Source organism: Ovis aries, chromosome 24 (assembly GCF_016772045.2).
Source record: "Ovis aries strain OAR_USU_Benz2616 breed Rambouillet chromosome 24, ARS-UI_Ramb_v3.0, whole genome shotgun sequence".
NCBI lineage: Eukaryota > Metazoa > Chordata > Mammalia > Artiodactyla > Bovidae > Ovis > Ovis aries.
The window spans coordinates 38,406,035-38,431,342 of record NC_056077.1 but is presented as its reverse complement, the minus strand read 5'-3'; the positions used below and the strand labels follow the sequence as shown (position 1 = coordinate 38,431,342).

Sequence of the window (25,308 nt, the reverse complement as noted above, 5' to 3'; positions counted from 1 at the left end):
ATAATTATTGTCACTCATGTAAGCGCTATGCTGGTGGACCTGAACGATCCCATTTAATATTTGCAAGAACTCTGCAAATTGGGGTTTGAGAGGGAGGGAGGCCTTCCCCAGAGGCCCCCTGTACTAATCCCAGAACCCCTGAATACTTGCTCTAGGTGGCCAAAGGGGCTCTGCCAGTGTAAGGGTGGTGGGATGAGGGTGGTGGGATGGGGGCAGCGTGCCCTGGGTTGGTTCTGTGGCCCAGTCTAGCCCATGTCTTCTAAAAAATGGAGAATTTTCCCCTGCTGTGCCAGAGAGATAAATGATGCTGATTTCGAAGACGGAGGAAGGTGACTTCTAGAAATATGAAGATTCTCCCTGGAGCTGCCAAAGGGACCCGATCCTTTTGGACTTCTCCTGAAACTGAGATGATAAATCTATGTTGCTTTAAGCCAGTAAGTTTGGGGTAACTTGTTTATGGCAGTTATGAAAGAGTAACCCCTGAGTTTCTGAGTTAGTCTTGTGTTAAGGAGAAGATACAGCCTGAGAGGCCTCAGGGCAATTAGCAGAGGAGGGAAAACCCAGGTCACTTGGGTTCCAGATTACTACCTGCTCTCCAGTGTTCTTGCCTGGAGAATCCCAGGGACGGGGGAGGCTGGTGGGCTGCCGTCTATGGGGTCGCACACACGGATACGACTGAAGCAACTTAGCAGCAGCAGCAGCAGCTGAAGGTCGAAGCACGTGCCGCGGCCCCTTTAAGATCGGGGCGGGGCGGGGCCCGTGGTTGCCTGGAGACCACCCGGTCCGGACGCCTTGCTGCCGCTGTCCCGCCGGATCCTCTCTGGGTCTCCACCGAGGTGAGTGCCTCCGGGGGACCCGGAGTCCCAGGCGTGCGGCCGTCTTTGCGCCACAGCTGGCCTAACGGCCAGGTTCGGCTCTTCCTCGGCCCGAGCCGGTGAGCTGTGGGTGGGGAGGGCGGAGGAAGGGACAGGACCGAGCTGGGAGCCTGGGCCCAGAGAATGCGAGCCCCTCTCCTGCTAAGGAAAGTGAACGGTCCGTAATACAGCCTCAACTCAGAGAGAGCAGAAGATACGCCAAAGTTGGTAAGAAACAGACCAAGAGAAGGGAAGTTTGCTTTATTAGTAGTTCAGACTTCGGTGATGGGGGAGCGGAAAGCCTGTAGTAAAGACGAGTTTAGAAGCCTCAGCGGCTTGCTTGGCTGACAGTCCTGAGGTGGGGGTGCAGGGCTGGAAAGGGTGATGGGGTTTTGAAGGAAGAGGGGAGCAGGACCATGTTGGTGAGAGCAGAGCCTGGGGGCTTGGAGGGAGTGAGCGGAAATCAGGTGACCAGAGGGTGCCAGGCAGGCAGAGGGTGTGGGGCGGCCACTGCCCGCCTCAGGCACAGGAAGAAGGGTCTTGCCTTGCCTTTCCGGACTCACCTCTGCCTCCTGCTTGACGTACTGGGATGTCTTCAGTGGGGCCAATTTTGGGGGGCCACGAATACTATGGCTTTGCAGCCCCGCCCCTCAGCTCTGGGACCTCGGGCAAATGATTAACACAAGGTTTCTTGTCTGACATAGGAGGCCTCAACCTGTTGTCATGCTGTCCCAGGGAGTAGGTAGCCGATGGCTGCAAGTTTGAAAATAGGAAAGTGACAGACTAATTGATTTTGTGCATCGTCTTATTTAATCCTTATAAGCAGCGCAGTTCAGTTCAGTCGCTCAGTCGTGTCCGACTCTTTGCGACCCCATGAATCGCGGCACACAGAAAAGTTACTATTATTCCTGTTTGACATCTGAAGCAGAAGGACCATTGGGAAGGGGACAATGTAGAAGCCTGGGTTCAGCTCCTGAGCACTTTGCCAGGGGGACGTACAGGGGGGCTTTTACAGTATGAGCTGGTGGTAGGTAAGATTTTAGAGGTTAGGTTGATACTTTTTTCCCACAAAGGGTTGCCCTTCTCACTGGAACACTCTTTGAAAAGAAATGATAGATGGTGGTTCTAATTTAAAAAATCTTAGGACAATGCAATATTGAAATTGCATTTTATAACTTGGTGATACTTGATCCTCGTAATTAATTTTTCAGGCTGTAGGAAGAGAATGATAATGACATTGGGGCTGTAAAACTAACATTGTAGGGACTTCCTTGGTGGTCCAGTGACGAGGACTCTGTGCTCCCAATGCCAGGGGCTCAGGTTCCATCCCTGGCTGGGGAACTGGATCCCATATGCCACAACTAAGACCCGGCTCAGTCAAATCCATAAATATAAATAGCTTTTTAAAAAGACTAAAATTGTAACGATGAGTGAAACCCTCAAGTATTCAGAGACATAATTTTTATTTTTCAGATAAAACTCCCCAACTCCTTGAAACACACAGCTTTCAACTGAAGGAGTCATTGGATAAATAAAGTGAACCTTAGGTCTTCTAAAGGTCATGGTGAAAGAAAAGAAAAGAGCAGATAAAAAGGGGGACAAATCCGCCCGTTCTCCCTCGTCTCCCTCCGATTATCCAGAGTTTGCCAAACAAGATGGCAGCGCCGCCAGGCAAGACGCGTCGCCGAGTGCCGCGCCACCACTGGACGTGCCGCTCAAGGACCCGGCAGGCAAGAGAGAGGCCAAAAGCGACAGTGTGCCAAATGAAGATGCCACCCAGTATGAAGAGCCCGTTCTGACCAAACTCATAGTAGAAAGGTGATTTCTTCCTTTCTTTTAAATGTTTCTTTCTTTTCTTACTTGGCTGTGTGGGGTCTTAGTTGCGGCAAGTGGGGTCTAGTTCCTTGACCAGGGACTGAGCCCAGGCCCCCTGCACTGGGAGCCCGTACAGAGTCTTAGCCACGGGATCACCAGGCAGTCTTGACTTTCCTTTTTTCTTGCATGGTGATTTAATGAGCTGCCTCTTCCACCTTCCCGTGTCTCCGACCTCCATGCTGTCTGTTCTCTGTCTGTGGGTGATCTCTTATTATAGCTTTACTTCGCACCCCACTCCAGTCCTCTTGCCTGGAAAATCCCATGGACCGAGGAGCCTGGTGGGCCGCTGTTCATGGGGTCGCTAAGAGTCGGACAGGACTGAGCGACTTCCCTTCCTTCCTTCTATCTCCCTAGACGACTGTAAACATCTATGCCTTTGGCATTGTTCCGTCTCCGTGAGTTTTTGGTTCATTTTTTTTAATGCCCACTAGACATCGTCCACTGATCTTGCATCCCAAGGCAAAGACTGCAGGACTTGAAATACCACAGTCAGGATTTGAGTCTTAGCTCTAGGATGCCAGCCCCATCGCCGAACCTTTCTGAGCCTCAGGTTCTTAATGGGGGGAAATAAATGAGAATTCGCACCTTAGAAGGTTTCTCTGGATGCTGCTGTTTCTCTCCCAGCTGTGGGTTCATCCCTTGATCCCTGTTTCTCTTAGGGCATCACCATTTCCCTACATCCAGGCCTGAAGTCGTAGAACTAATCTCCTCATCCTAGGTTTTCTAACATTTACTCTTCTCTGGATTCTTGGAATACGCCCACTGTGGTCAGGGCTGTTCCAGGTCCATTTGTTTTCCACCTCACTCGCCTCAGAGCCTGGAGGTGAGCAAGCTGATAAAGTCACACGTTATCAGTTTGGAACTAAAAATGTGGGCACTGTTCTTGGCACCTCCCTTGCCCAAAGCCAGCACATCAGCAAGCCATATTGGTTCTACATCCAGAATATATCTTAAAAAAAAGTTTTAAAATTATCCTAGTGAAATATACATATTTTAAATCCTTTTATGTGTAAATCAGAGGCATTAAGTACACTCTCCACGTTATGCAGCCATCCCCACTGTCCATTTCCAGAATGTTTTCACACCCCAGATGGAAAACTGTCCGGAATATTCCCAACGCTTTCATCTCTCTCACTGCCCACTGCTCCCTCCCAGCAGCTCACTCTCCCCCCAAGTCTGTTCTCTGAAGCAGCCAGCGTGATCTTTTTAAGATGTGAGTCTGGTCCTGTCCAACCCAGTTCTGAAAACCCTCTCATGATTCCTTCTAGAGCTTTGTACTTAATGGCAAGTCTTTATCTCAGCCCACCTGCCTGCCCACCCAGCTTCTGCCTCCCCTGGTCTCCCTCCCATCACTCCCCTCCTCAGCGTGGTCCAGCCATGCAGCTGAGCTTGAGACAGCGGGCTCTTTCCTGCCTCAGAGCCTTGGCACCTGCAGTTCCCTCCTCCCAGGGATCCTCTTCTCAAGGTTCTTTGTTACCAGGTAACCTCCTCCTCATTCAGGGTCGCCTTCCCCGACCATTTATTTCACAAAAATTGAATGTGGTCTGGAATTATCGTGTTCATTTGTTTCCTTTTGATTGTCTGTCTCTCCTCTTTGGACCATAAACTTCTGAGGGCAGGAACTTGTTCACAGCCCAAGCCCCAGTGCTCAGAAAGGGCAGGCACACAGTGGTCCTGGGGGCATGGGGGTGATGCTTGTTGGGGGAACATGAGAGATCGTTTGCACGTCTTCACTGATACTGCTTTTCTGTTATAACCCCCAGTCACTGGCGTTTCCTCACATGATTCACTGCCTTGAGCTTTATGTCATTGCAGCTACGAAGGGGAAAAAGTCCGTGGACTATATGAGGGAGAAGGGTTTGCCATCTTCCAAGGAGGCTGTACCTACCGGGTGAGTTACACGTTTTGGGACTGGGCAAGGCAGACAGTGTGGGGTGATCATCTTAGATTTGCGTCTTCGGAAACGTCCTCTGATTCCAATTCCAGAATACTTAATGCTGATTTTATTGTGAACTCTGAGTACATATTTTAAGGCAAAAACATGACTCAGAACAATTGAAATAATCGTTTTAGATTTTTTTTCCTTCTCCCAGTTTTAGATTTTCTTTTCCTTTTCCTGATTTTTATTTATTGGACAAACAACATTAAGGTCACTAAAGTAAATAACAAAGAATAAAATTAAAATCCCAGCATCCTTTTGCCATAAATTTTTTCAGTTTTCTGTGTCCCTTTTATTTCCTGAATGGATGAATCGGTATTTTTACGTGGGCGTGTTGATTTTGTAGATAACATCTTGAATCTTTTTTTTCACTTAGGACTACATTGCTATATTGATGTATGCTTTTCATAAGTTAAAAGTTTGTGGTAAAATGTACATTAAATTTACCATTTAAGAAAGAAGATTTACTATTTTTTAGTGTAAATTTCAATAATGTTGGGCTTCCCTGATAGCTCAGTTGGTAAAGAATCTACTTGCAGTGCAGGAGACCCTGGTTCCATTCCTGGGTCAGGACGATCCGCTGCAGAAGGGATAGGCTACCCACTCCAGTATTCTTCCCTGGTGGCTCAGCTGGTAAAGAATCCGCTTGCAATGCAGGAGACCTGGGTTTGATCCCTGGGTTGGGAAGATCCCCTGGAGAAGGGAACGGTGACCCACTCCAGTATTCTGGCCTGGAGAAGTCCAAGAGGGGTTACAAAGAGTCGACACCACTGAGCGACTTTCACTTCCGTAATGTTAAGTCTATCCACCTTCTTGGTCAGCCGTCATCTCCATAACTTTTTCATCTTCCCAAACTGAATTGAACACTAACTCCCCATTCTCTCTTCCATAATTAGTATTTTAATTATTGCATAGTGCTCTGATTTAACATTCAGAGCTATGCCACAATTGTTAGATACTTTGGGGGTATTTTGGGGTTTTTTTTTGTGCGTGTTTATCCATGAGGCTACAGTGGAGGTATTCATTCATTCATTGAGATTATCTAAGAAATATGTGCTTGTTGTAGGAGAACAGATTTTTTTGTAGTTGAGGTCAAAAGGCATGGGTTTCAATACCCTGATTTTTCCCCTTAACGTGTTTCTTGTCCTGTGTAGTAAAAAACCCTTAAAAATGCCATTTATGGGAATTCCCTGCCCATCTAGTGGTTAGGACTCCACAATTTCACTGCTAAGGGACCAGGTTCAGCCCCTGCTTGAGGAACTAAGATCCCATGAGCCAGGGAGTAAAGCCAAAAAAAAAAAAAAAAAAAGGCCATTTATTATGGTTGAATAGTATTCATTAAAATGTCCCATCTGCCTTTGGGATAAATACTGACAATTTCCAATAAGAGAAAACAAAATGTGACACTGAAAATGTCGTCGTTTTTGATATCCAGATGATGGTTTAATCAGTCCCATCAAGTCTAGATGGGGCTTCCCAGGTGGCTCAGCGGTTAAGAATCCACCTGCCAGTGCAGGACATACAAGAGACTCGGGTTCAGTCGCGGGGCTAGGGAGATCCCCTGGAGAGGGAAATGGCAACCCACTCCAGTATTCTTGCCTGGAAAATTCGAAGGGCAGTGGAGCCTGGTGGGTACAGTCCATGGGGTTGCAAAGAGTTGGATGCGACTGAGCGACTGAGGACATCTGGTGTAAATAATTTTTAGAAAAACCTTTAAAGTTGGAAATGCAAAACCCAAAGCATATGAGTTCTTTTGAATGGTGGTTTTCCAACAGCTTAGTTAGGAGAGGAAGGCTGAATTCAGAGCTCAGTTTAACAACTGCTTAGCACCGCCTGGTGTCAGTTTTAGGGACCTAGGTTTTTCTGGACTCCTCAGATCCTTTTTAGAACCAGATGGACGCCAGTGCGGTGCCAGCTCCCAGCTGAATGCTGGACCAGCATTTTGTGGAACACGGTTCCCTTTTAAGAGCTGAATCCCTGGGTGGGAGTTATATGAAATCAAAATTGGGCCTGAGGCTTTGTTCTGTTTTGAAGGGCATGTTCTCTGAAGGACTCATGCATGGACAGGGGACTTACATCTGGGCTGATGGATTGAAATACGAGGTAAAGTGTATAATATGTTGCAGTTCTAAACTAACTATGTAATTTAACGGTAGGTTCCCACAGGTTCCTAGCTAGTATCAGGGTCTTCCCTGGGCGGTCCAGTGGTTAGGACTCTGCATTTCCACTGCAGGGGACCTGGGTTCGATCCCTTGTTGCGGAACTAAGATCTGGCCTGCTGCATAATGCAGCCAAAAGGAAGAGAAAAAAAAGCGAGTTTCATAAAAATTGCTCACCACACGGGTTAAAAAAATCCACAGACCAAAAGAACGGAGGTGACAAGTAAGTCGTTACTCTAGGGGCCCCTCTGGAAACTGTCACCAGTTTCCAGTTCTGTCTGTATATTCTAGAGACATTCTTCAGCCTCTCCCACCTTTTTATAAACAGAGGTACTTTATTTACTTACTTTTTATTTACTTATTTGGCTGTGCTGGGTCTTAGTTGCAGCCTTTGGGATCTAGTTCCCTGACCAGGGATCGAACCCTGGCCCCCTGCATTCGGAACTCAGAGTCTTAGCCATTAGGCCACCAGGGAAGTCCCAGAGATAGTTCATTATACCCTCTCTTCTGCCCCTGTGTTTTTCTAGAGATCAGATCACATCCATTGGCTGAGATCAATCGATTTTTACTGGCTACTTATGTTCCGTGATATGGGTTTCACGTATCCCATCTTGCTGGGCTGAGGGGAGTATGTATTTTTAGATTGGTGTCTGCACAATGTGGGTAGGCCTGAAATGCTGCTCTGAAAATCACAGTTGCAGAGCTGCTAACGCCATGGTGTTTATAAGTTGTAATGAAAGTATTTAAAATGGAGGGCCTAATGGACATACTCAAACAGCCCCAGGAGGGAAACAGGCATGTCTGGGCCAGGTGGGCAGCTGAGTGGACTGGGAAGCGGGAGACGGGGCTGGGCAGAGCGAGGGAAGGGCGTCCTCCATCACCATCATGGAGGGAAGAGAGCACCCAAGGTCCAGGGCAGCAGAGGATTGGGTGCCAACTACCATTTCAGGCCAGGCTTTCCCAGGAACGCATCTCTTCCCCCAGACCCTGCCGCCTGGCCTGGCCTCTGGTTCATTTATCATCTCTGGAAGGTCAGGTGGGGCTGATTCCGGTAGACGCTGCCTCCTCCAACACACATACCAGCCCAGTCAGGAGGGTTTACGGGCAGGGTTCCTGCTCTCCCAGACGCGTGCTCAGGAAGGTCCCTGGCCTCCTGGGACGTCTGGTGAGATCTCACCTCCAGAGGCTCACGTTCCTGGAGAGGAACCCAAAGCCTCCAGGCTGAGATGTGCAGGAACTCGTGCTATGCACCCCTCCGGGGCCCCGACCACAGGGGATTATCTGAAAGGCACCCCTGGTGCAGGCAGTCAGCTGATGTGTCTGCAGAGTGTTGGAGTTTCCACCGGCCATCACTGAGCCTGGCTAATGGTCAGCATCTCCTGGGAAGCAGTGAATTAGTCTCCCTTGAGGCGGGTTACAGAGTCCAGAGTTGCCAGGCCAGGCTTGGGAGGCGCCCCTGCACCATGTCTCCTTCCGGCTTCCTGGAGCTCTGTCGGCTCACAGCCTTCCCGGTCGTTCATTCCACCTTGGTTTCTGCTCGGTGCCGGCACGCGGTGAGGGAGGCTGGGCTGTGCAGGGACGGGAGGAGGGGGCTTGGGGCTCAGGGGGTACTCAGCCGTTGCCTTGGGAAAAGAGGCCGGCGTGGTCTCTGCGTCTCCAGGTGAGGGATCTCCCCGCTTGCTTCTTTCTGATGGCCGTGTTGCCACAGGGCGACTTTGTGAAGAACGTCCCCATGAACCACGGCGTCTTCACGTGGCCAGATGGCAGCACCTATGAAGGAGAGGTGGTCAGCGGCATGAGGCACGGATTCGGCATGTTCAAGTGCAGCACCCAGCCCGTGTCCTACATCGGCCACTGGTGCCATGGCAAGAGACACGGAAAGGTGGGCGAGGCAGCCACACACGTGACCACGACCTCAGTCACAAACCGGAAGCATGAGCCCGGTTTTACGTCTTACCGAAGATGTTGTAAGGATGACATCTCCACATCCTTCAGATGCCCTAAAATCATACGCTTCTATCTTTACCTTTTTGAAAAACCAGTTTTATGAGGTCTGATTTTTTTTTAAATTGTATTCCTTGTTCTAGGGCTCCATTTATTATAATCAAGAGGGCACCTCTTGGTATGAAGGAGACTGGATATACAACATCAGAAAGGGCTGGGGGATAAGATGGTAGGTATCTGCGGTCTGCTCCCCTCCCCTGCCATGTTTCAGGTGCTAGTGAAAAGCATTTGTGGCCCCAGATAGCTTTTCCCTGAGGCTATTTAAAGATAAGGTGCAGAACTTACAGAGAATACATTTGCTGTATAAGCAGGGTGGAATATTTAGATTCAGCTGATGGAGCCAAATATTTTGGGCAAAGAAATAAAATATCTGGGGCAAAATGTTAACCAATATTTTGGTTTCAATTATTTTAATTAAATATTTTAATTTTAGCATTAACCAAAGTATTAACCATAATAGTATAGGGAATTGTTTTTAAAAGATTAAAAAAGAAAAAAGCGCTATTCTTATCCACTTTGTCAGATAATTTAATGATCAAAAGGTTTTATACAGTGACCTATTCTCCCCCCACCCACCCTCCACAACCCCCACCCCTGGGAGAGTTGCTTTTGCAAACCTCATGCCTATCCACTGAATTCAAATACAGGGAAGATTGTATGGGCGCAAGGGCTGGATTTCTTCAGAGGTGTTTAGGGAGAAAGTTTAAGATAAAGTCCTTCAAGGTAAATGAACATGAGATAACTGGTTTTAACTGTTTGGTTTGTGGCCCTAGTTACAAGTCCGGGAACATATACGAGGGTCAGTGGGAGAACAACATGCGTCACGGGGAAGGTAGGATGAGGTGGCTGACGACTAACGAGGAGTACACCGGTCAGTGGAGGCACGGGGTCCAGGTACCAGCGGGTCTCCGCAGAACACGCCCAGAGGCGGGGCTTCCCTGGTGGCTCAGAGGCGAGGAACCCGCCTGCTGTGCAGGAGATGTGAGTTTGGTCCCTGGGCCAGGAAGATAAGCTGGAGAAGGAAATGACAACCGACTCCAGTGTTCTTGCCTGGGAATTCCCACAGACAGAGGAGCCTGGTGGGCTACAGTCCATGGGGTCGCAAAGAGTCAAACACAACCGAGCCCCCGTGTAACAATAGTAGCAGCAACCCAGCGGCAGGCGCTCTGCTGACTCTCAGCCCATGATTTGTTTCTTGGGTATCGTGTGGCAATCTGAAATTCAGGCAGTGTTAAATTTAGAAACTCCTGTGATGATTACTCGACTAAATCAGCCTTTAAACAATTTTCAGTTTTCTTTTCCTTTTTGTGTTGCTTGGCCATGCCACCTGGCATATGGGGTCTTAGTTCGCTGAGCAGGGGTTGAGCCCATCCTCCTTGCCGTGGAAGTGCAGAGTCCTAACCGCTGGACTGCCAGGGAAGCCCCTAAATCAGCCTCTTTTTTTTTTTTAAAAAATTACTAACGTGTAGTTGATTGACAGCTTTGTGTTAATTTCTGCTGGATGACTTAGTGATTCAGTTATCCACGTATACATATTCTTTTCCATTATGGTGTATCACTGATTACCGAATATAGTTCCCTGTGCACTACAGTGGAAAGTTATCGTCTGTTCATTCTATAAGTAGCAGTTTGCATCTGCTAATCCCAGACTCCCAGTCTTTCCCTCCCCTACTCCCTCTTCCCCTTGGCAACCACAGGCCTGTTCTGTGAGTCTGTTTTGTAGATACAGTCACTTGTGCTGTATTTTGCATTGCACATATGATCTGTATCTTACGGTGTTTGTCTTTTTCTTTCTGGCTTCAGTCCAGGTCCTGTCATCTCTAGGTCCATCCGTGTTGCTGATGGCATCACGATTCCGTTCTTTCTGTGGTTAAATCAACCTTTTAAAAAGCGCTGTTTTGTTAGCATTTACTTTTCTCTAAAGGTCTCGCACACAAGTTAGGTTCTTTGACTGGTAAGTTCATCAGTCCCGTGACTCCTGTGAGGACGGAGTCTATGCGACCCCAATCCCCATGCTTTTTGCCCCTTCACGTGAGCCCCTGTATTTGAGTCATACCTTATTTGAATAGATTCAGGTACAAAGAGGAAATGTTTTGAGTATTTCTCATGGAAATTTGCCTTCTTTTCAGAACGGCCTTGGCACACACACATGGTTTCTAAAGAGAATCCCCTACTCGCAGTATCCTTTGAGAAACGAATACGTAGGAGAGTTTGTGAACGGATACCGCCATGGCCATGGGAAGTTCTACTATGCCAGCGGAGCCGTGTATGAGGGAGAGTGGGTCTCCAATAAAAAACACGGCATGGTAAGTACAGACCTGTGAAGGTTGCATCTCGAAGCTTATGTAAAGGCATGACTTTCTCTACCTAGGAAACTATATCAGCCATTCTGCGTAGCCTAGCTTACCGATTTAAGATGATTCAGTGTGTGTTAGCTGCTCAGTCATGTCCAACTCTTTGTGACCCCATGGACTGTAGGCCACCAGACTCCTCTGTCCATGGAATCCTCCAGGCAAGAATACTGGAGTGGGTAGCCATTCCTTTCTCCAGGGGATCTTCCCAACCCAGGGATTGAACCTGGGTCTTCTGCGTTGCAGGAAGATTCTTTACCATCTGCACCACCAGAGTAATTTCTAACGTATCATCAATTTCCTGTATATTTAGAGTTTATTTAATTAGTCTGTGGTGTATGTGTATGTTAGGGTGGTTTTGGTTGCAAGTAACAGAAAATCTAGCTTAAATCTTTCTCTTCCATCCATCCACGTCTCTCCTACCATGTCAGCGTCACTATTATGCTGCTCCTCCCTCATGACTGCAAGATGGCTGTTGTGGTTCCAGGCTTCTCACCTACATACCCCACTAAGTAGAAGGAGAGAAGAAACTTCTTTCATAGACATTTTCCACACATGTCTTTAGCTTTACTGAGCTGGATTGGGTCATTTGCCCACCTCTGAGTCAGATCAACTATTGGCCTGGGTGTGACAAATATCAAGATAAGTCCCCATTCTGCGATAGGCACCTCTGCTGGTCATTATTTAATAAGCCACGTTCTGTGACCTAGGGGTGCTCAGGGTTATGGAGAGATGGTGGGGGAGATACAGAGAGAGGAAAGGAAAAGGGGAGTTGGAAGAGAAGATCTACGCTGTGACTTGAGACTCTATGAGCCTGACTCTGTGTGAACTGAGTGCAGTTCTTAACAAATGAAAGCTTCCCAACTGTTGAAAAGATATTGATGTAGATTTACCAGTGGTTTCTAAAAATCTTTCCCTAAGCTGCAAACAGCTGTCTTTCTCTCTGCAGGGCCGATTAACCTTCAAGAATGGGCGTGTGTATGATGGCCTGTTTTCCAAGGATCACATAGTGGTGTTTCCGAATCTGGACGGGGAAGTGATGAGCTACCCGAACTCGCCTTCAGAGGGTGCCTTCAAGTGCCAGCAGTGCAAGCCCTCCATCAGTGCTGGTAGGAGCGTCTGCTTCCAGCTGGAGGGAGGCTGACGGGTAACAGTGCATCAAACTTAAAGTGTTAGTTGCTCACTCCTGTCCGACCCTTCGTGAGCCCATGGGCCTGCCAGGCTCCTCTGTCCATGGAATTCTCCAGGCCAGAATACTGGAGTGGGTTGCCGTTCCCTTCTCCAGGGGATCTTTCTGAACCAGGGTTTGAACCCTGGTCTCTTGCATTGCAGGCAGATTCTTTATCACTGATATCAAAACATGTACCTAATATTTCAGAAGAAAACACAAGTTTCCTGTGAGCAACTGCTGTCTTTAAAAAAATATACATATATAAAAGATTCATTTATTTGGTTGTGAGGGGTCTTAGTTACAAATGCAGGATCTTTTGTTAAATTGGGACATATGGGATCTAATTCCCTGACCAGGGGTCAAACCCCGGCCCCTTGCATTGGGAGTGCAGAGTCTTAGCCGCTGGACTACCAGGGAAGTCCCCACAACTGCCTTCTTGTAGGTTTTTGAATACTCCTATGTCACACTTTTACAGAAAATCATTTTGACATAACGTTTGAAACATTTCAATATTGCTTTTCACAATTATCCCCTGTATTTGCCTTCATTTGCTAGAAATCATGAGAAAGCTTGATGGCAATGAAAGTAATTCCTTGTTAGGCTCGAGCCTCGAGCTGGATCTCAGTTTATTGCTGAAAATGTACCCCGAGAGAGACCAGTCAGAAGAAAAGAAGCAGGTAAAAACCTTCTTTGTTAAAAATATATATATATATATATTGGGCTTAAATCTGAGCAAACTCTCCATAGTCTTGGGGAGATACTGTTGATGACTGCTGTTCTGTATCAAGTATTTTTTATACACCTGGGGCTTAAATATCCTCTCATTTAATTTTCTAGAATCTCATGTGAGTGAGCCGGCTTCCTGAGAAAAAGGAAGTTCGATGGAAAGACCCCGTGAATTACCCAGAGCTTCCCTGGTGGCTCAGATGGTAAAGAATCTCTTGCAATGCAGGAGACCTGGGTTTGATCCCAGGGTTGGGAAGATCCCCTACAGATGGACAGTGGCAGCCTGCTCCAGTATTCTTGCCCGGAGAATCCTGTGGTCAGAGGAGCCTGGCGGGCTACAGTCCATAGAGTCACAAAGAGTTGGACACAACCGAGCAACTAATACTTTCACTTTCACTTTTTTCCCAAGGGTCAGTCAACCCCAGCCCCTCTGGCTTGGTCTGAAGGCCAAGGCTGTGGTCACCTCACTCTGGAGGACATTAATTCTGCTGTGTGTTGTCATAGGCTTCTGGGATTCAAAAGAACTTCAGACCCTTAGAAATTATTCACAATGTCGAAATACTTAGAGAAAAAATTATGTGTAGCTGGACCTCGTTCCGTAAGCATGTGTCTAATCCCAACCAGCTGTTTACACCTGAGGATCGTGGACTGTGAAGTCCAGCCCACTCTTCAGTTCTCCAGAGCTCAGCTCAGGCACCGGCCTTCCAGGCCGCTTTGTCCTTGAATCCGTCTCTTGTCCCTCCCTGACTCTGTTCTGTAAGGAGACTTCCTTCCTGTATATGTGTCTTGTGATATCGACTAGATTTTCAGCTTCCTGAAGAAAATCCCGTGTCCTTTGGAGCAGGGAATAGGGCCAACTCCACTTGCTTATCCAATTGAGTTGAATTTTCAAAGGCAGGAGTTGATGCTGAGAGTGATACATGCCTGATGGAGCCTCCCGGCTGGGACTTCCCTGTCTCCATAGGGACCCCAAATCCCAGTCTTCACATTTTCTGATGTTTTTTTTTTTCAGAGGGTGATGCATGGGACTCAAGGTTTGGGGAAACAGGACACTGTGTAGGCTGCAGTTTTGTGGGTCTGAGGAGTCCGGGGGCAGCATAAGGCCACTGAGGGCCTGGGGAGAAATGATAGACGGTGAATGGCGACAGAGGGGGTGGCGAGCAAAGCAGTGACTGTGACTGTCGCCTATTTCAGGCTTTCAGCATTACGTGGCATGTAAGTTGTATGTTTTTCTGTCTGCTGTTTGTCAGGTTAAGGAGTTCCTTTCTATTCCTAATTTGCTGAGGGTATTTATCATGAAGGGGTATTAACAGTTTTTGCCAAATGGATTGGTATGATTATGTGGTAGGATAAATTACACTGAGTTTTCACATGTTGAACCAGCCTAGCCATCGCAGGATAAACCCCACTTGGTGCTGATGTATTCTTCTTTTTTATATATTGGCTCCCTTCCGTTTGCTAATTTAAAAAAATCTTTATAGTTTTGGCCATGTGGCTTGTGGGATCTTGGTTCCCCAACCAGGGATGGAACCCCTGTCCTTGGCAGTGAAAGTACGGAGTCCTAACCACTGGACCACTAGGGAAGTCCCTGGCTTGCTGTTATTTTGAGGATTTTTGTGCCTGTGTCCATGAGGGATATTGGTGGGTGTGTGTGGGTGTGTGTGTGGGTGTGTGTGTGTGTGTTTGTACACACTCAGTTGCTCAGTCGTATCTGACTCTTTGCGACCCCATGGACTGTAGCCCGCCAGGTTCCTCTGTCCATGGGATTCTCCAGGCAAGAATACTGGAGTGGGTTGCGATTTCCTCCTCCAGGGGCATCTTCCTGACCCAGGGATCAAACCGACGTCTCTTGCATTGGCAGGCGGCTTCTTCACCCCTGAGCAATTCATCTGTAGACAAGAGACTTTTGTTCCTGCCGTGGAGACGGGATGAATCAGGGTAGAATAGGACAGAGCTATAGGAAAGTAATTCCACTTTCTCATTCAGAAATTGCATGTTATTGACTTTGGAATGGTTAGGGAGACTATAACATTCCCTGAGCTCTTACAGTGAGTGGTAAGAGGCGAATGCTACTGCATGCGTGACCCCGTTTAATTTAGAAAGCAAGTTTTCTTTTACCGTGGTTCTTATCAGGTCAGTTGAAGATTCGTGTGGTTTTCTCTTTTCAGGTAGAATATGCTGTCTTAAGAAACATTACAGAATTGAGAAGAATCTACAACTTTTACAGCAGTCTGGGCTGTGACCGCTCCCTGGATAACACCTTTCTGATGACAAAACTTCACTTCTGGAGGTTTCTCAAAGACTGCAGGTTCCATCACCATAACATAACCCTTGCTGATATGGACAGAGTACTCGGTGGTGAGTATTCCAGGTCCTTCCTGTCTGTTCTAAAGGGTCGTGTAACATCTCAGCACCTTGAAGCCAATTAGGAAATGTTGAGGGAGCAAGGAAGGCACATGTCTGGAGAGGTATTCCAGGAAGCAACACGTGGGCTTGTTCCCAAGGTGCTTAAAATGCAACTGAAGACAGAATCGAGTGAAATAACAGCAGTAGATGAAGACCATCCATAGCAGGGTCAGCAAAGTGGGTCCATGGGCAAAATCCAGCCCACTGGGTGTTCTTGTAAATAAAGTTTTATTGGAACATAGCCTTGTTCACTTGTTGATGTCTTGTCTGTGGTTGCTCTTGCCCTGCAAAACCGGACCTGAGTGGTTATGGCACAGACTCTCTGGCCCAGAAAGCCTAAAACATTTACCATCCGGCTCTTTACAGAGTATGCTAGCTATACAGGTGGCATACAGGACATGCACAGTAATACCTTTTACCGTGTCAGTACCCACCAATCCCTGACCGTTTCCCTGAAAACCCACCAAGCCTCAGTGACTCATAATTAAATATCTCTGTGACAGAGTATGCTGTCCTATACATATGCATATGTCCTCTGGTCTATAGTTTTTATATATATTAAAAAAACACCAAATTGTAAGGTCAGAAGCAGAGAAGATCAGGGAGGGCTTGGAATAGTCTAGAAAGGGCTTTAGGTAATTTTAGGTTGGGCTTGATTTCAGGTTAAAAATTTCATGCAGTAAAATTAACAGTTTTGAGGGTTTTACTCCCTATAGCTGAATTGTAGGAGGCAGGTTCGAAGGTCTCAAATTACCTACTTGATAGAGCTAATATCAACCCTGGTGGCTCAGATGGTCAAGAATCTGCTTGCAACATGGGACACCCGGGTCTGATCCCTGGGTCAGGAAGATCCCCTGGAGGAGGAAATGGCAACCCACTCGAGTATTCCTGCCTGGGAAATCCCATAGACAGAGGAGCCTGCAGGGCTGCAGTCCATGGGATCACAAAGAGTCGGACACGTTTCAGCAACTAATACCTGTGCGTCAAGCAAATCTATGGGCGGCATTTACCAATGGCATTTGCTCACTTGGTGTTCTTTGTGTGTGTATCAACTGCAAATTTTAGTTTTTGAAACATACTTCAAACCCAGTAAAAATTAGCAGCATTAATCACGTAGCCCGCCAGGCTCCTCTGTCCATGGGATTCTCCAGGCAAGAGTTCTGCAGCGGGTTGCCGATTTCCTCCTCCAGGGGATCTTCCTGACCCAGGGATGGAACCCACATCTCCTGTGTCTCCTGCATGGGCAGGTGGATTCTTCACCCTTTCAGCCGTCAACGTCCTCTCCAATTTTCTTTTTTTAGCCAATAACGACATACCAGTGGAAGAAATTCACTCTCCATTTACCACATTACTTTTGAGGACATTTTTGAACTACCTCTTGCAGCTGGCTTACCACATTCATCACAAAGAATACCAGTAAGTTCTCCTTCTGGGCCCCTGTGTAGGATGGGGGCGGAGCGAACCGTCACGATTGTCATAATATTGTTCTCTTTCCTCGGATATTCATGATTATTTTTCGTACCCTTGAAGTATTAGAAACAAAAGTTTCTTACAAACGTTAGCCACCCAGACCATGAGAAACAAAATTAAAAACTGTGAAAACCCTTCCGATGCAGGTCACGTGTCAGTATTGCAAATAGCCCTCAAGTTTTTTACTCTGAAATAGTCACCACCAACTCTTCCTTAGAATTTCTTGTCTTTCTCAGAACAAATTCGATACTGCGTCTTTTTTTTTTTTTTAAATAAAAGCCTTTGATTTTTAAATAATTGTGGACGTTCAAGAGTGTGGCCAAGTTAACAGAGTATTGGTTTATAGTCTGCATCCTGCTTCTCCAAATGATTGCGTCTTACAGAATCACAGTGCACTTCTTAAAATGAAGGAATTAACATCGCTACCGTTTGGTTAACTGAATTTCAGAGTTTCTTAGGGCTTCCTGAGGTTTTCACTTGTCTCTTCCAAGACCGAATGCAGGGTCGCACCTTGTTTCGTTGTCCTATCTCTGTTCAGTCACCAGGTCACGTCCAGCTCTTTGCGACCCCATGGACGGCAGCATGCCAGGCTTCCCTGTCCTCCACCATCTCCCCGAGCCTGCTCAAATCCATGCCCATTGAGTCGGTGATGCTATCCGGCTGTCTCATCCTCTGCCGCCCCCTTTCCTTGTCTTTAGTCTTTCCCAGGATGAGGGTGTTTTCCTTTGACTTGGCTCTTTAGTCCCCTACAACTGTGATCTTTTCTTTTTTTGGTCTTTTATGACCTTGACACTTTGGAAGAATATTGATTGGTTATTTTGTGAAATATCCCTCGATTTTGCTTTGCTGATGTTTTTCTGTCATCACCCTGAGGTTATGGGTTTGGGGGAAGAATACCCCCAGAATATCAGCAGTTCCTGACAGCAGTCTGTCTCATCACTGGCAGTGTTACCTGTGAGCACGTGACTCAGCACTGTCAGCCAGGTTTTCTAGAGCAGACTTACTGCTTTCCCCTTTCTGTGCCCGGTCTACTTGGCAGAGAAGCCAGTCACGAGGTCCACCCGGCCCTCCAGGAGCGGGGGACTAAGTTCCATCTCCTGGACGGAGGCGTGATGGTGGTTTCCTTTTAACCGCAGAGACCGAAGCCCATCGCTCTTTCTGTGCTTTAAAAAAGTGATGAATGAGAACATCCTCCCCAATGCCTGCCGTGTAAAAGGTAAATACAGAACCTGCAGGATTGCATGGGCCTTAACTGTTTCCCATGTCGAGTTCTGTAATCATCATTCTGAGTGTCGGTGTTTCCACTCCGTCTTCAGGCCATTTATTCTGCGAGGCCCAGCGGACCCTCTATTCAATGACTTACGTGGACAAGTGCTGGGAGATCTACACGGCGCACTGCAGACCACACGCGGCCCCTCCCCACGAGCTCACCATGAACATGAGACACTTCCTCTGGATGTTGCGGGTAACCACCCACGGTGGAGCGTGGCTTTCTGTTTGTGGCTGTTTTGAGTTTTAATTTAGGAAAGGCAAAATAGTCTAGCTGTGATGTGCAAGGAACAAGTGAGTGGTGCACCTGGGCTGTCCACGCACAGGTAGGACTGTGGCATGCTAAGGCTGATGGGAAACTCTGTGGATGAGCAGCACTGGTCCAGGACTGGGTTTCACTGTGGCGTAAGCGAGCCAGGAAACCGCCCCAGCTCCCCTCCACACCCCTCAGCCCACTGTCCATAGACCTCTTCTCCAGGATGTTCAGGTTTCCAAGGGAGGAATTCTCCTAACTCTTCGAGCCTGGGGACATGAACCCGGCTTTCCGGGTTCTTAGGACAGAGTCTGGAGGGAAGGGTCAGTGTGGAGGGAGGGCCCTGCCTACATGCATTTTCCCCTCATTCTCGTCTTCAGCGGGACTGTGACATTTTTAAAAGTACATAGATATCTGTTTGTAGTTAGCAGCCATTATGGTTTGATTGGCTGTTTCTTTTGCAGAGCTTTAAGATGATAAATAAAGAATTGACAGCAACCAAGTTTGTGGAGGTCATAGCAGAGGATAACCCTTCCATGTATGATGGAATCGACAGTAACTTTGAACTTGAGGTTTGTAAAGAGGTGTCACGAACGGCCCAGATCCAACTCAGGCTGTTTGTCCTGCCTTGGGTACCAACGACCAAGATCCTGTCTCCAGCACAGCCGCCTCCCTGAGCCCAGGTCTGACCACCGGGTCACACCCACCAGACTCCTGCCTCTGAACATTCGTACTCAATGCACACCTTCCCCCACGTTCTTTTTTTTTTTTTTGGCTTGTGTAAGCCATTTCTTGCCTGTAGTTCTGAAGGCTGGCATCAGAGAGCTGCTGGTGGGCCTGGTTCCTGCTGCGGGCTGTGGCGAAGGGTCGGCTCCAGGCCCCCCTCCTTGGCCCGTCCTGGTCGTCTTCTCTCTGTGTGCCTGTCTCGGGGCCGCGGTCTCCCTCTTCTTATGAGGACGGCTGCCATACTGAACTGGGGCCCACCCTAGCGGCCTCAGCTTAGCTTGATTATCTGTAAATCTGAGGATCCTGGGGCTTAGGACTCCCAACCCCTTTTCCAAGGAGGCGCAGTTCAAACCACAACAGTCTTCCTTTCCCAGTCTACCCCTCACCAACTCATGTGCTGCTTCCGTGCAGAACACGGTCATGCCGTCTCAGGGTCTCTTAGCCATTCCAGTGTCAGCTGTCACGGGTGCCACCTCTCTCGTTGTTCAGGAAAAGAGGAAATACTTCTTATCGTGACAGTCCTCGATGAGTGAATATACAGCAACATGTTCCCATCAGATAGAAAAGTGACTTAGAAACCTAAGGAGAGAACATACATCCTCATAGATCTCTTAAAGGCTGTAGTTTTTACTGCAAACCGGTGTGTTCCTGTGGCATCTGAGTGCTGAACAAGGTGGCATTTCCTGGAGGATAGAGACAAACACCCAGAAGAGCCTCTGGCCCACCTCGAGTTGTGTTAGCATTGACCCTTTTATATTTTCTTATATTTCAGCTGGTTTTCCTGGAATTCTTTGAAGCTCTATTAAGCTTCGCCCTCATCTGTGTTCCTGAGCCAGCAACTAAATTCTGTTCAGATTTCCCAGACGATGACCTGTCTGTTAACAAAGCTGCAAGCACTTACCCAGTGACAGCTCAGGTATCAGATAATATCTTAGAATTGACAGAGTAAGGAAGGGCTTTATTCTGGAATGGTTAAACCGTCACCAGAACTATCTTGGGGTTTTGTAACCTTTCAGGAAAGAACTAGTGAAGTCCTAAAGTATTTATTTATTATTGAAAAAATGTGCTTATTTATTTGGCTGTTGCAGCATGTGGAATCTAGTTCCCCAGTCAGGGATCGAACCCAGGTCTCCTATAATGGGAGCTCAGAGTCTTAGCCACTGGACCACCAGGGAAGGTCCCTTACGTTATAGAGTCTTAGCCACTGGACCACCAGGGAAGGTCCCTTACGTTATTTATTTTGTAAGTTAGGGGAAATGTATTTCCTGGTCTTGACCCAGGAAGCAGACTCCTAGCCGTGCTAAAGGAGCTCTGTCAACAAGCGTCAGAGGGCCTATTGACACCCTCGGGGGCAGGGAGCACTGGGTGGACCCCGAGGCTTACAGCATCTGGGGCGATGGGCACGTTCACTGTCCCAGGTGATGGGTTCACAGGTGTAGACACGTCCGTACTTACCGTCACGGTGCGCTTTAGGTGTCATATATCGTAAGTCAGTTATACTGCATTAAAGGCCTGTGCATCTCCATGGAAACCAGAAGCCCTCTTGTGTGTCTGTCATTGGTCAGGACACCCAGAACAGGAGTCCAAGCGCAATAGCAAGCCAGGAATCCGACATTCAGTTCAGCAGCACCAAGTCATCTTCGAGCAAGTTGGGTGTCCTGCTCGACATCAGCAAGATAAGGAAGTCAGAGGTGTGTACTGACAGGCAACCGGGAAGACAGCCGAGGCTGCGGCATCAGCCATGGGCACGCGCTGGCTGTGCGGTGAGGGCACCTCTGGGGCCCGGGGTCTGGCAGGAGCAGGAGGCCTGTCCTCTCGTGGGCTTCGCCTTCTGGGGAAGAAAGGGAAGTGGTGGTACAGGGACAGGAGGCGGCGCCGCCTGTGGGGCGCTCAGCCGGTGCCACGCGCTGCCAGGGTCCCGCTCATCCAAGGCCCAGACGCCCGGTGGGTGCTGCCGTCAGCTCCAGGGGGCAGCTGAGGCACAGAGAGGCAGGGTGGCTCGCCCAGCGTCCCAGAGCTGCTGAGCAGCGGCGCTGGGGCAGTCCCGCTCCAGGGTGTGCGCCCGCCACTGCAGTGCTCTCTGCTGCTTCACACTCAGGCCTCGGGGGTGTGACGAGAAGCGGGGCGGGCGGTGGAGGCTGAGTGACAGGGTGGCCGGAGGGGGGGTCTTGGGAGGAAGTGGCCCCTGAGCGCAGCTGCTGGTCAGCGGAGGGAGTCTGTCCTGCGTGGAGGCCCTGAGGCGGGAGTGGGTCTGGGTGGCTGGGCGGGAAGCGTGGCAGCCGGGGCAGCCGCGTCGGGGCGGGCCAGGAAGGTGCACCGGGGCAGGCAGCGCCCGGCCAGGGGCGCCCGGCTGGAGAGAGACGGAGGCCCGTGAGCAGGGCGGCCGGTCAGCTCCCGGCCACTGGGCTGAGGACAGATCCGTGAGGAAGCGCTTGGGATCATCTGCCCATGTTTCTTGAGTGCTGCGGAATTTGAGAGGGAAAGAGAAGGCAGGGAGGATTCTAAGATTTTTGGGGCCTGAAGAACTGAAAGGATAGAGCTGCCGTCTATCGTGAAGGGGAGGACCAGGGTTCGACGGAGAGAGGAGTTTTGGGGGGAAAACCTAAGGAGCTGGGATTGCACACGTGCTAGCTTAAGGTGCCTGAGGAGACGTGCAAGCCGTGACAGCGACGGGCAGCTGGAGGCAGTTTGGGGTTCAAGGGTGAGATCTGCTGGAGGCAGAGATGTGGGTGCATACAGCGTGTGTGAGGTGATTACAGCCACCGAGAGGTGGCTAAGAAACATTCTCCCAGCAGACCAGGGTGCAGTGTCCCGTGTTTGGTTTCTTGGGGGAGGAGCCTTCCAGTGGATACAGCAGCTCTGTTCCTCATTTCCTTAACAGGGCCAATATACAGGTTAAAAAGTCAAATTTTATGCAGGTTAAAAACAGTCAAACTAGCGTAAGGATGTCAGCCTCGTGAATCCTTTTCTGATTATTTACGACATAGAAACTTAGTGTTCGTCTATGATGATGCAGAAGCCATAGTTTGCTTTATGATTTCTCTTTTAAATTTAATTTTTTTTTTTTTTTTACGTAAAAGCCCCAAATCAAGAAATCTGTAAGTGACGGAAAAACTTCCAAAGTGAATTTTAAATCTGCAGGCAAAGGGCTGACCTTCTTTTTATCTCAAACTGGTGAGTATTTTAATTCTAGAACCTTGGTACTAGCAAGCTGTTGCTTGTAAATGACATCACGGTTATTAAAAGGTACAGCCATGTCACCACCGCGGGGAGCCGGCCTCGGGGTGGCGGTAGGTGTGGGTGAGGCGCCTGGAGCGCTGGGGGCGCCTGTGGGCCACCTGGTGCCCGCGGCTCGCTCTCTCCACGGATTTGCCTTTTCTGGACACCTCATATAAACGGAATCATCCGTCTTTTACGCCTGCCTCTTTCACTCACAGTTGTCTTGGGATTCTTTCATGTGGCAGTGCATATTAGTATTCTGGTCCTCTGTATGGCTGAGTAGTATTCCGTTGTGCGGCTCTTTCCCATTTTTACCTACTCGTCAGCTGATGGACACTCGGGTGGTTTCCAGTTTTGGCTGCCATGGAGAATGCCGCTGTGAACACTGGTGTGCCAGTCTTTGTGGCTGGGTTTTCGTGCCCCTTTGCCCTCATAGACTCTGGCACTGGCATCAAGGCTCTCCCCATGTCTTCTGCTCTGGGCCCTTCACAGGGGCTCCTGGGGCGGAGGCTGCTCTACTCACAGAGCCCTGCGTTTCCACAGGCCCTGCGCCCTCACTCCTGTCCCATCCCCGCCGTCAAAGAGCCCAAGAATCGAAGCAATAGACACAATCAAAAAACAAATGCCATCCTGACAGATCCCCAGTCTTACTGATATTACAGAACTATCCAAAGCGTTATCCTCCTGGAATCAACTATTTTAAACACATTCCAGAGTGGGTGTCTGCTGCCTTAGTAGATGTGAAGCTATATTCCTTATCAAGTCAGTAATTTTACCTACCTTCTTACTCAATTCAGAGTTAAAATCCTTTAACGTTTTTTTCTTAAAACTACCTTTAAAGACAATGTAGTCAAAAGCCAAGAGGTTTTTTTCCCCTTTCTCTGAAAATATGGGAATGTTGTAAGTTTTCTAAGATTTTAATTTTAGAAAACCGAAATAGTTAAGCTATTTTAGAAAAAAATATAGGTACCAGGAGGCCTGAAGGAAGTGTTGACCATCATAGCTGGGGTCAGCTGATGCCGTCCTTGTTCCGGGGGGTCCCTGAAGCATTTTGCATTCCCTTAACACCCACAAACCCATGAGGAGCACAGCATCACTCTTGTGGGGGACGAGGACACTCAGCCCACCACAGCTAGTGACAGAACCGGGAACGGGAACGCACACTCCCAACGTTACTCAAGACTGTATCAATGTTCATTTCAACCAGCCTTTCTTGCAGGGAAAAAAGAAAAATCCAAGGATGAACAAAAGGAAAAATTCAGCACATGGATCAGTAATATGTACGTCTTTTTTGTGAACACTCTCTTCCAAGCACATAAACGTGAAGAAACCCTCAAGGAGAAAGTAAAGGAAAACAGGCTGCAAAATGAAGCAACAGCCCTTCAGAGGAAGATGGAAAACGAGGAGCTGGAAGCAAGGTAACGCGATAAACCTCTTGACTCCCTCCCTCCCTCCTGGGTTCTCGGTCATCTTTCTTTCCTGTCCTCTGCGTTCACCCTGAGCTTCAGGACCAAACACTTGCATTAAAAGGCTATGATGTCAGGGTCTTTCCTGGTGGTCCAGTGGCTAAGACTTCTCGCTCCCAATGCAGGGGGCCTGGGTTCGATCCTTGGTCAGGGAACTAGATCCCACATGCCACAACAAAGATGTGGTACCACCAAATAAATTAAAAAACAAAACACACACACACAGACACAAGAGTCTACAACTTCCAAAGAGCAGCATGCCCTTGTGTGGGGCTGGGAACCCGTGGCTGCCTGTTCTGTCCTGGCTAAGGGAGCGACAACGCCCTTGTCCCCAGGCATCCACAGGGACACAGCATAACATAGACCCAGACTGCCCCCGGTCAAATCCCAGCCCCACCACTTATTATACCTGGGTGACCTTGGGCAAGGTCTGTCCCCATGTGCCTATTTCTGCCCCTGTGGAGGTAGGGGTGACCCCTCGTAGGACTGCTGTGAGGACCGAGGGAGCCCGTGTTTCTGAAACAGTAAGAACAGTGATTGGGGTGTGGTAAGCGTGCAGGCATGGCCGCAGTGTCCAGGCTCAGTCCCATACAGGCCAGTCTCGAGTGCGGATGCTCACCTGTGAAGGGCATCATGAGCCTGCTGGCCTTTGCAGGAGAGCGTTAGACTTAAGAACAGCCGCAGCAGGACTTTGAAAAGGCTGCTCACTAGCCAAGTTGCTGCAGAGACAAGTACTTCACAAGCCACCTAAGGTGTGTGCAGTCTGAACTGACGAGACGTCGATGGCGTGACTTTTTATTTCAGGCAAAGTGATGACAAACACTGTTGAGATCCAGGTATTGACTACTTTATACCACATGACAGCATAAAAACTGGTTTTGACATTTCAAAGGAAAAAAAGATACTTTCTTGTGTTTGCTTCTTGTTAGGCTCAACAGCTTGAGAGAGGAAGAGGCCAAAAGACAAGACTACGAGGTGGACATCACCGTGATCAAGGAACCAGTGGATGCCCCCTCCTCGAGTTTCACACCGAGCCCCCCGAAAGAGGACACTGTGGTGTCCAGCAAATCCATCACCAGCAAGAAAAAGAAAAAGTAGATGCCACTGTTTGTAAACGGTCCACAAGAACAGGCAGGTGTGAAAGGAGGACACCGTGAGTGTTTCTTGAAAACTGGGGTTTGGGCCTACTGGGTTTAGGCTTTCTGTGGTCGGATCACCGAAATGCCTATGTTTTGATAGCTTAGCTGAATGAAAATACACACATGGGGGTATTGAATGAGCATGTATTGTTTCTTTTTTCTGAATTAAATATAGCACTGGTGATTAAACTTAGTATCTGATAAAACCTACTAGAAAACAATGGGAGCAGATGAAGCCCTTTACACGTTTCTGCAGCCCCACCCTCTCCGAGTCTGCATGC

At 48.4% G+C, this 25,308-nt stretch overlaps 1 protein-coding gene across 7 annotated transcripts; it reads left to right on the top strand.

The window, feature by feature from the left end:
• Positions 1 to 800: 800 nt before the first annotated feature.
• Positions 801 to 25,216, top strand: RSPH10B (radial spoke head 10 homolog B). Of its 7 annotated transcripts, none has more exons than XM_027961777.3 (20): positions 801 to 836; positions 2,328 to 2,672; positions 4,545 to 4,620; positions 6,703 to 6,771; positions 8,536 to 8,709; positions 8,915 to 9,000; positions 9,605 to 9,725; positions 10,961 to 11,137; positions 12,132 to 12,291; positions 12,909 to 13,030; positions 15,248 to 15,437; positions 16,787 to 16,901; positions 18,092 to 18,171; positions 18,272 to 18,420; positions 18,942 to 19,049; positions 19,976 to 20,119; positions 20,769 to 20,894; positions 22,284 to 22,377; positions 23,735 to 23,840; positions 24,818 to 25,216. In XM_027961777.3, the coding sequence occupies exons 2-20, from the start codon at positions 2,416 to 2,418 to the stop codon at positions 24,984 to 24,986; spliced, it is 2,523 nt and encodes an 840-aa protein (XP_027817578.1). In that variant the 5' UTR covers positions 801 to 836; positions 2,328 to 2,415; the 3' UTR covers positions 24,987 to 25,216. The 7 variants fall into 7 exon arrangements, with proteins under 7 accessions (XP_027817578.1, XP_004021102.1, XP_060261705.1 ...); XM_004021053.6 differs by having other exon boundaries at positions 23,642 to 23,840; XM_060405722.1 differs by having other exon boundaries at positions 23,630 to 23,840.
• The last annotated feature ends 92 nt before the right edge of the window (positions 25,217 to 25,308 follow it).

Coding starts and splice junctions, on each gene's coding strand:
- RSPH10B (XM_060405720.1), top strand. CDS start 2,416: ATGGTGAAAGAAAAGAAAAGAGCAGATAAAAAGGGGGACAAATCCGCC. Junction 2,673..4,544: donor ACCAAACTCATAGTAGAAAG/GTGATTTCTTCC, acceptor ATGTCATTGCAG/CTACGAAGGGGAAAAAGTCC. Junction 20,967..22,283: donor GGGCACGCGCTGGCTGTGCG/GTGAGGGCACCT, acceptor TTTACGTAAAAG/CCCCAAATCAAGAAATCTGT.